Raw genomic sequence first — 9,393 nt, 5'->3', positions numbered from 1 at the left:
GTCTGCGCGCAGTAGCTGGGGGCCAGGTAACCCCCGCCGTAGCCCGCCCCGTACTCGGGCGCCGCAGACGGGCCTCCGCACGCATTGCCGGCATAGAGGGGTTCAGGCAGGTTCCCGGCTAAAACCGGGGAGCCCCCGAGGCCCCCGGAGCCGGCCCCGCTGGCCGACTTGGTTCCCGGGAGACCCTCGTGGAGTGAGGCCAAGGGGTAGGGGGGCTCCGGCCCTGGCCAGGACTCGGGGTCCCCCTTGGCGCCGTTGAGGAAGGCGGCGTCACCATAGCCGCCCAGCGCGGGGCGCTCGTAGGGCGAGTCCAGGACCCCTGAGTACTTCTCTGCGTAGCGCTTGAGAAGGTTGGAGGCTGTGAGGGCAGAGATGTCGTCGTGTGCCCAAGCATAGTGGCAGCGCTGGCGACCCCCAGGGGGCAGCTCCAACTTGTGGGCCGGTGACGGGGTAGTGGAGGAGACGTCCAGGTGCTGCTCTGGCCACTGGTTGAGGGGCTGGGCGTGTTCCGGTGTCCAGTGCATCTTCGACAGAGCTGCGAGCGAGAGGGAGAGAAGCGCCTAGAGAGGTTCCGCAGAGCCTCGGGGGACCCACCAACCCGCCAGGCCTCTTCGATTGCAGCTTGAAACGGGCTGCGCTCCACCGTCCACCTGCGACCCTTGCATCCTCCCAGGCCACCCTTTCCCAGGCCCCGGATACGCAGTGCTTGCCTTGGCCGGCACGTTCCAGGATTACAGTTCTCCGAAAATACCTTCCTCAGAGAGATCTGGAAACGATATGTTTGACCCTAACTTCACCGTAGCGACACTATGATGATGGGTTTTGTCCCAGCCACACAAGCGCTGTCCTCTGGAGTCCTAACTTTAAGCCCTAATGTAGTTGATGGTCCGTCCATGGGTGAGACCCGCCACCGCTGAGAATAGTCAAAACCCCAATGGGGCTCATTCAGTAATACCTGTTTGTTGCACACCCACCACTGCTAGGCAGGACAGAGACACTAGTTTGTATGAAGATGAACGGCCCAGCAGTTGGGTGCTCTATGCACCTCAGCCCTCCCCCGGATTCCAGGTCCTGCTCTGGGCCGGAAGTCAGAGATTCCAGTGTCTGTAGGCAGTGCCTCATGGTCCTTGGGAAACCCCAAAGGCTGACCCAGAAGCATTCCTTTCCTTTCCCCTTAGTTTCTTTCAGTCTCTGCCTGATGACGTCAGAGCCCCTGGGTTCCAGACCCGCCTCTGCACTTGCAGGCTGTGGGGCCTGGCAGGGGCCACCCTCTGCCTCATTCCCAAAATGTGTCTCACCACAGTACAGAAGCGTTGTTTAGAATAGACAAATCGTATTCCAGAGAAGAGGGCGGGACAGTTAGTACACATCATGGAAAGTGGGTCACAAATTTGTTTCTGAGCTTCCCAGTAACCAGATAACAGGTTGCAAAATAAAAAGCACCGGCCACACTCAAGAGAAGCAAAAATGTTCCTGGCATGGAAATCTTGAACAATTTTTTCATGGACCTCGGGAAGCAGACCTGCAAGATGTAATAAACAACGTCCTCTTAGCCATGCCGTAAACATGGCAGAAATGTCCCAGAAGTTTCTTAACCCCAGCCCTGAGCACCAGTCAAAGCATGAGCCAAACACTGGTTGGTAAAGGCTTCAGGGACCAGGGAACAACGCTTTCCAGGCACATGTCTCCAATGGGCTGGTCTGATCTCTTAAGGATTAAATTTCAAAGGTGAAATGGGCCTGTGGCATGCCAGGGACCGTTTTGATGACTATTTCTCAAACCTAAGTCTTTGATAAGACATGTTAAACTTACAGGTTCAATATTCTTTCTTCAGATTTGTATTGAGGGAATATTAAGTGTTGTGCTAGGCAAAGGGGCAGATGGAAAGGTGATATGATGTTGTAGAAAGGCAGACAACATCCTGTGTGCGGTGGGAAAATAGAGGTGTATGCCAGGGGCTCCCAGGCTCAGGTAAATGTGCCACGCCTGGCTAACGGGACCTCAGCAGGGAGGAGGTGTCTTTCCTGGACCTTGAAGGTAAGGGACCAAGTTGGCCCAGGCAGGCTGGAGGGTTCCAGCACAGGGCATCCGGAAAGCCAGGGCTATGTTAGCTTACACACCCTATTCCCTTCCTCAAGACACTATACTGCCACCTTCTGGAAAATTATCATAATCTACAAGTCTACCGTGTCCATGGGGTGAATCATTCCTCTTTAGAAGGGTTCGTGTTCAGTGTGCAACGTGCATAACTGTATACTGCAAGCCTGGGGGGAGTACCAAGAAAGGTTGGGTCACCAGAGCCTTGGAAGTGGGTGTATGTGGGGGGAGTGGTAGAAGAGGCTGCAGGTCATCAAGTGGCTTTGGGGTTCTCCACAGTTGCCCTTAGCTTGCAGCCACTTGTTAACCGCACTGTCTCTGTGGACCTACCTCCTGTGGCTATGACCTGCTGTCACCTGAGAGGACCCTGTTTAAAATGAAACTATACTCTCATCCCCACTCCCCTAAGGCAGGCATGAGCCGTAGGTACCAAAGCTAAAAAAGGAAGTAGATTTCTTTGGGGTTGAGGAGATCCTGGCCACCAATGGCAAGAGGTTAAGAGCAGAGATGGCAGAACTGAGTGTGAGGTCTCTGGAGGGCAGGTCTGCAGCTCTCCAGCCCCTGCTGAGAGGGGTCTCTGCAGAACAGAGGCATTACCGAGTGTCAGAAAGAGTAATTTCCTGGGACAGCAGAAATCACAAGTGGTTCTGGTTTGCAACATTATACAATGATGTGACCTCAAGAGTTCTACAAATGCAAATACTGTGTTGTGACATCGGCCCCAAACTTGTTTTTTTTTTCTATTTACTGTTAATCTGTGCTTTGCCTTCTTAATATGGAGAAAGGAGACGACCTTGATCACACTCCCCGCCCCCAGCCCCCAGCATGTGGTGGGGGGGAAAGCATGACAGCTCTCAGGACAGAGACATAGTAAGGAAATCTCTGGATCTTTCTTACCAAAAATGTCCTTCACCCCCTGCCAGACCCTCTGCTCTCTGCCCCCCCCCCCAACTGCCATCTGTCACATGGTAGCCTCCCTACCCCTCTCAGCTCTTGCCCTGGCCTGCAGCAGTCTCCACTCAAGTCCCCACCCTCAAGACCAACATACTCCGGCCTTAGTCATCAGCGAACTGCTTCATATAAGCAATTGTGAACTCAGAACGCACATCCAGCTTTCCAAACCTATCCCCCCAGTCTCACACCCACTCCCCTCTTCTGGGCTTCACCCCTTTTAGGCAGCTAGTAGCCCCTCTCTAGAAGGAACCTGTCCCTGGCAGCTCATGCCACCTACTTGGTCTCTCCCCTTCACCCCCTCAGATACTTTCCCACCTTCAGAAAGCTCTCCTAGACCCTAAATCCACCACTAGCCACCAGCCCATCTCTCTGCCCCATCTCCTCCAGCTTACGGCCTCTCCTGGAGGTCCTTTGGGCCACTCGTTGGGGAGCAGGGGACCGAGTCAGCAGGTTCTGCTGAACTCAGTTACAGAGACTGCATCTGGAGACTTCCTCTCACCTCATCCAAGGGAAAGAACAAAGATCTGGCCACAACCAAACTGCCCAAGGGAGCGGGCTCAATCAACCAACCCAAGGAAAATGAGAGGACAGAAATGTGCAGGGGAGGGAAGGAGGTGAGGTTGCCTGAACCACACATAGGCCTAGAGTTCTGGTCTATGTGAGCCTGAGGACACCCTCACGTGCATGCACGTGCCACTGGGGACATGCACAGATGCATGTGGGCCGGCGTGCTTAGACACACAGTCTCCAGCTTCAGGGGCAGTGTCAGTTGGGTGCCTCCTAACACACCCATGCCCATGACAGCCTTGACTTCCTCCGCTTCCTGAGTCAGAAGGGCAGGGTGGGGGGAGAGAGGGGGTAGACCATGCTGCCTCCCTGTCCCCATCCCAGGCCAGTTACAGCTCGCCTTCTCTCACACAGAGACCCTGGGCCTGCTTGCGGCCCGGCCCACAACTCCTGCCATTCAGCCTCCTGCACCTGGAGTGGTTTCCTTCCAGGTTCATAAGCCATACTTCACTGCTGTACGTCAGCGGAGGCGGAAGTAAGGAAAAGCCCTGGGGACTTGCGAGCTCAGACACTGTGGGACCCTAAGCAGATTACCTGACCTCACCTCACCGAACCTCTCCACCTGTTCAAGTGCATAATGTATCCCTTGAAGGGTGGCCATGAAGATTTAAAAATGTAGAGGGGCACCTGGGTGGCTCAGTCAGTTGTGTGTCTGGCTCTTGATTTTGGCTCAGGTCAGGATCTCATGGTTCAAGGGTCAAGCCCTGTATCAGGCTTCATGCTCACTGTGGAGCGTGCTTAGGGTTCTCGCTCTCTCTCTCTCTCTCTCTCTTGCCCTCCCCAGCTCATGTGCTTGCGCTCTCTGTCTCTCTCTCAAAATAAATATTTTTTTAAAAAGTAATGTATATAAAATATGTATGTCTTGTGTAGGGTACAAAATAGTGAGATAAATGGTATCACTAAGAACCCACACAGTGGCCAGACCTTGCTGAGTGACTCAGAATAACCCCTGGGGGTTGGAGGAACTTGGAGAAAGTTCTGTGAGGGAAGTTCCTTCCAGCTCTGATACGACAGACTGGCCCTCGTGCCATCCTCAGCCCCTGGTCTGTGCCTTCCATGCGTTGTCTCATGTAGTCATCACGATGGCCCTGTGAGATTGCTACTCTCATCATTGCCCCCCACCTCACAGCTGAGGACACTGAGGTGCAAGGAGATGAATACGCCCCAAGGTCACAGCCGTTACATGGTGGAGCAGGATTCAGACCCCAGCAGTCTGACCACAGAGCCCAGGCCCTTACTCTTGGCTGCACTGCCTCCCTGGTTTAGGCCCTGGTTCTCACAGCCGTGAAGAACTTGACTCCATGACAGCTGTTATTGTGCTCATCTCCTTGGTCCTGTGGAAGCACGTTCTGTATTTGCCTGGGGACATGGCAGCGCCTCATGTGCTGTGTATTTATCCTTCCAATCCAGCTGGAATCACCTGCCTGCTGGGGGGGTCCCAAGTCCCCTGTGCTCCACAGCAGGAGAGGATTTGTGTCCTCACTGCAGGATAGCCCAGGAGAAGCACTCACACCCCCAGTCTGGGCAGACAGGTCTTCCTTTGGGTCTGTGACCCTTCCCTGGGGCTGGCTAGGACCCTAGAGAAGAACTCCCTGCAGCTGCACTGTTTGGGAAGGAAGGTCACCACGTGCTCTCTCTGCAGCCCCCTGAAGGCCAGGGGCTCTCCTCCCTGTAGGAGGCTGGACCGCCACTGGACTCCAGCCACAGAGTGCAGGCTTCAAACTCCCAGGTGCCTAATGAATAGTAATGGCAAGTATTACTGGATAGAAGGGAAAGGACACTCCTCCCTAATTTTTAGGAAGCCTTCCAGGGTGGATGAGAGACACCATCAGGCCTTCACAAATGGCCACCCCAGTGTACTAGACGTGACCCAGGCTGTGATAGTGTGCTTTATAATAAAAAACATATGTAGTGTTTTGTTCACTGTTCCTGGCTCACAGCTCCCAAACCCCTTGGAATGCCCTAATGTAAGAGCAATGGTAGCCCCTTTCCTTATGGGATGGCCTTGTCTTCAGTCCCTGAAATGGCTTCAGAGCCATGAAGGCCAACTGGGTGGGTTACTCAAAGCCTCAAGGTAACCCAAGGTTGGAGGCGGGTTGCCAGAAGAAGGAGCCTTGATTAGAGGGCTGTTACTTTCACTCACACCCCACATCCCCCCACCCAAGGGAGGGGGGCTAGAGCTGGAGCTGGGTCACCAACAGCCAATGATGTCATCAATCATGGATATGTAAGGAAGCCTCCGCGACACCCCTAAAAGGACGGGGTTTGGAGACCTTTGGGGTTGGTGAATGCATGGACATGCGGGAAGGGCCTGGGGGCTCCACCCCCCCACACACACACACACCTGCCGCACGCATCTCTCCCATCTGACCATTCCTGAGTCACACCGTGTCATAGTAAACCAGTGGCCTAGTAAGTCAACTGGAATTTCTTGAGTTCTTTCAGCCCATCTAGCACATGAACAGAACCCAAGGAGGGAGGGCGTCATGGGATTTATAGCCACAGGTCAGAAGCACAGGTGACAGCCTGGACTGTCGATTGGCATCTTGAAGTGGGGCAGTCTTATGGGACCATGCCCTTATCCTACAGGACCTGATGCTGTCTTCAGGTAGATGGTGCATTGAGCTAGTAGGACATCCAGCTGGTGTGACAGAACTGGTTGACACGTGGACACCCCTACATATGGTTAGAAGTGGAGCTCATGGAAACATAGTGTGAGAATAAAGGAGAGACACACAGGGAGGGTGACTTTTCTCTCACACAGGCCTTTAGACACTCCTCCTCCACCCAACCCTGGCATCCCAGGGCTGCACACACCCTCCCCGTTACTGTGACTGAGGCCAAGACACCTAGCCTCTCTAAGCCTCACTTTCTTCAGGTGTCAAAGGACAGGTGGCTGAGGCAGTGGACAGCAAACTTGTCTCCCACTAGGAACCCTTGGAGTCAATTTTGTACAAGATGAGGTGGGAGGGGACCCCAGCCACGCAAGGCCAGCACCAGCCTCCAACTTCCTAAGGAGCTGGATCTTACAGAAATTCTCCCGGTTCCGAATGCCATTACCCATGGACAGGGCTGGGGGCAGGATAGGGGAGGAGGGGCAGCTGTGCAGCGGCTCCAGACCTGAGTGGGGAAGGCACAAGGCCGTCCTCAAGCTCCTGCGGGCTCCATTATCTCAGCCTGGGACAAAGGGGCCAGGAGTGGAGAATCCCATTGTTGGGCGGCCTATGGAAATCTCATTAATCTATTCACCACAGCTCCCACAGGCCTTTTGTCCTGGGCTTTTTGTCTCCTGCTCAACAACTGGTGCCCCGGGGGTCTCTGGCCGCCTGGCAGAACTCTGAACTGGGTTGGCCCCCCCCACCCCAATCCACTGAGCCCTGCCCCTCCGTGCCAACCCCCAGTTACTGCAACAGGGGAGGAGAGGGAGGGGCGACAAGGGGAACCCAGAGAGGACCGCTCACCTCCCACAGCCTTGCACCCGCCACAAGTCCTCCATCCCAAGTCCAGGCCAGAGAGCAGCCCCTAACACAGCAGGACTGCCAGAACCCTGCCTAGGGAGCCCCCAAGGGCCTGGCACAGGGCCTGGCATAGGCAGGGCTCAATATAGGTTTAGGGGATGAGCCAAAGGAGGCTAGAGGTGGCTGCCAGACTTCGTGTTGCAGGGGCTGCAGACTGTTGTCCACAACTCCACGGTCTCACGGAGCCATCAGACACTCTCGTGAAACCAGTGGGCCAAACTGGCTATTAGAGATGCAGAATTGTACCAAACTGTGGCCCATTCTCTGAGACTCTATTCTCTAACGGGAGAGATAAGGTAAAAGCAGTCATGGCCAAAAGAAAGGGAGGAAAAGAGAGAAAAGAAAAGAATGAATTTGGGTGGTTCAGAGACAGTTGAGGCTATCTTTGATGGGTCGGGGTATCAGGACAGCACTGCAATGTTTTATTTATTTTTGATAGAGCATGAGTGGTGGAGGGGCAGAGAGGGGACAGAGGACCTGAAGCCAGCTCTGCACTGACAGCAACAAGCCCAAAGCAGGGCTCAAACCCATAAACCATGAGATCATGACCTGAGCTGAAGTTGGATGCTCAACCAGCTGAGCCACCAGGCGCCCCTCAGGGCAGCACTTAAAATGTGTGTGTGAGGATGAAAGGCGCAGGGTCCGTGCATGGACTTGAGGCCAGTAAGAATGAGAAGAGGACCTGATCTCGGCAGGGAACGCTGGCACATGGGCTCAGCCCTCACTGCCCCCACAGGGCCCCACCGAAGCAGACAGTATTTACAGACAACACTGAGTCCCAGGGAGCTGTAGCCTGCCAAGGTCCAAAGGGGCCGCCTCCCTCTGGTTGGTGTTTTTCCCACCTCTACAGACTGTGGGCAGGCAAGGATGTAAACCGGGGATCTGGGATCGGCTGTTGAGATCTGAACTCTCCCTCCCTGTCCCCAAAATCAATCCTGGGCTGGAGAATGGTAAAGAACTTGTAGCTGGTGGGGGCAAGGGGAGGCCCATGGAAAGATGAGGACTGGAGCACTTGCTGTGAGCCTGAGGAGTGGGAATGGTCAGGACAGGTATGTTACTGTCGGGGTGACTCCCTTTGTGGCTCAGGACAAGTGGTGGTCCTCTCTGTTTACCGTCGGTGGACATCACAGACCTCTCTGATCCCTCTGACCCCTTAGTGCAAGCCAGATTTTCTCTCCCTGCACAAGACCTACAGAAATGTAGAAAAAATCAGCGCTGCTTATTCAGGCGCCAGACTGTTGCCCACACAGTTGCAGCTGTCAGAAATGCCCTCCCTCTGCCAATGAACCCTCTTCCCGTCCCTCTGGGCCATGGCGGGACCTCGACTTCCATACATCCTCTCTGGCCACTCCATCCTCCAGACCCTCTGCCTTCTTGGGTAAGCTGGATGGAGGCCCTCTGGGCAGCAAGAATAGAGGATGGTTCTCCTCTGTGCACAAATCCCATCCCTTGTCAGTGCTCAAGGCCACTGTCCCCTCCATTCTTCCCCCCCAAGAGGATTGTCTCATCAGCCCACATAGTGTTATTTCTCCCATCTTAAGAGGGGGGGTATGGGGCACCTGGGTGGCTCAGTCGGTTAAGCATCCGACTTCGGCTCAGGTCATGATCTTGCAGTCCATGGGTTCAAGCCCTGCATCAGGTTCTGTGCTGACAGCTCAGAGCCTGGAGCCTGTTTCGGATTCTGTGTCTCCCTCTCTCTCTGCCCCTCCCTTGTTGCACTGTCTCTCTCTGTCTCAAAAATTAATAAACATTTAAAAAATCTTTAAGGGGGGGACTCAAAATAATCTCTTGACACCTCCCCCCTTCTAGCTACATCCTCTTGCTCTCTGCTTCCTTTTTCATCAAAACAGTTTAAGAGTTGCCCACACTACTATTTCTGGTTCCTCCCCTTCAGTTCTCTCTTGAATACCCTCCATCCAGGTTTTCACACCCAGCACGCAGCCACCCGCATGCTTGTTAAGTTGGTGATCAGTCCAGGTGCACCTGGGTGGCTCAGTCGGTTAAGCGTCCGACTTCTGCTCAGGTCATGATCTTACAGTTTGTGGGTTTGAGCCCTGCATCCGTCTCTGTGCTGACAGCTCGGAGCCTGGAGCCTGCTTCGGATTCTGGGTCTCCTACTCTCTCTGCCCCTCTCTCTCCTCCCACCCAGCTCATGCTCTGTCTCTCTGTCTCAAAAATAAATGAACATTTAAAGAAGAATTTAAAAATAAATAAATAAATAAAGGGATCCGTCCTTGCCTCAGCCAATCAGCCTTCC

The 9,393-nt window shown here is 54.2% G+C and overlaps 1 protein-coding gene across 1 annotated transcript in view; it reads right to left on the bottom strand.

Moving 5' to 3' along the window:
* The window catches only part of FIGNL2 (fidgetin like 2), a 1,151-nt gene extending 620 nt beyond the window's left edge, over positions 1 to 531 (bottom strand). Inside the window, exon 1 of the mRNA XM_029955497.1 lies at positions 11 to 531. Within this exon, the coding sequence (XP_029811357.1) occupies positions 11 to 524 (514 nt within the window). The 5' untranslated portion in view covers positions 525 to 531. The remainder of the gene's footprint in view (positions 1 to 10) is intronic.
* Positions 532 to 9,393: the final 8,862 nt, after the last annotated feature.

The sequence above is a fragment of the Suricata suricatta genome, chromosome 10 (genome assembly GCF_006229205.1).
Source record: "Suricata suricatta isolate VVHF042 chromosome 10, meerkat_22Aug2017_6uvM2_HiC, whole genome shotgun sequence".
NCBI lineage: Eukaryota > Metazoa > Chordata > Mammalia > Carnivora > Herpestidae > Suricata > Suricata suricatta.
Note: the sequence above shows the minus strand (reverse complement) of the source record. Positions and strands in the feature narration are given on the sequence as shown.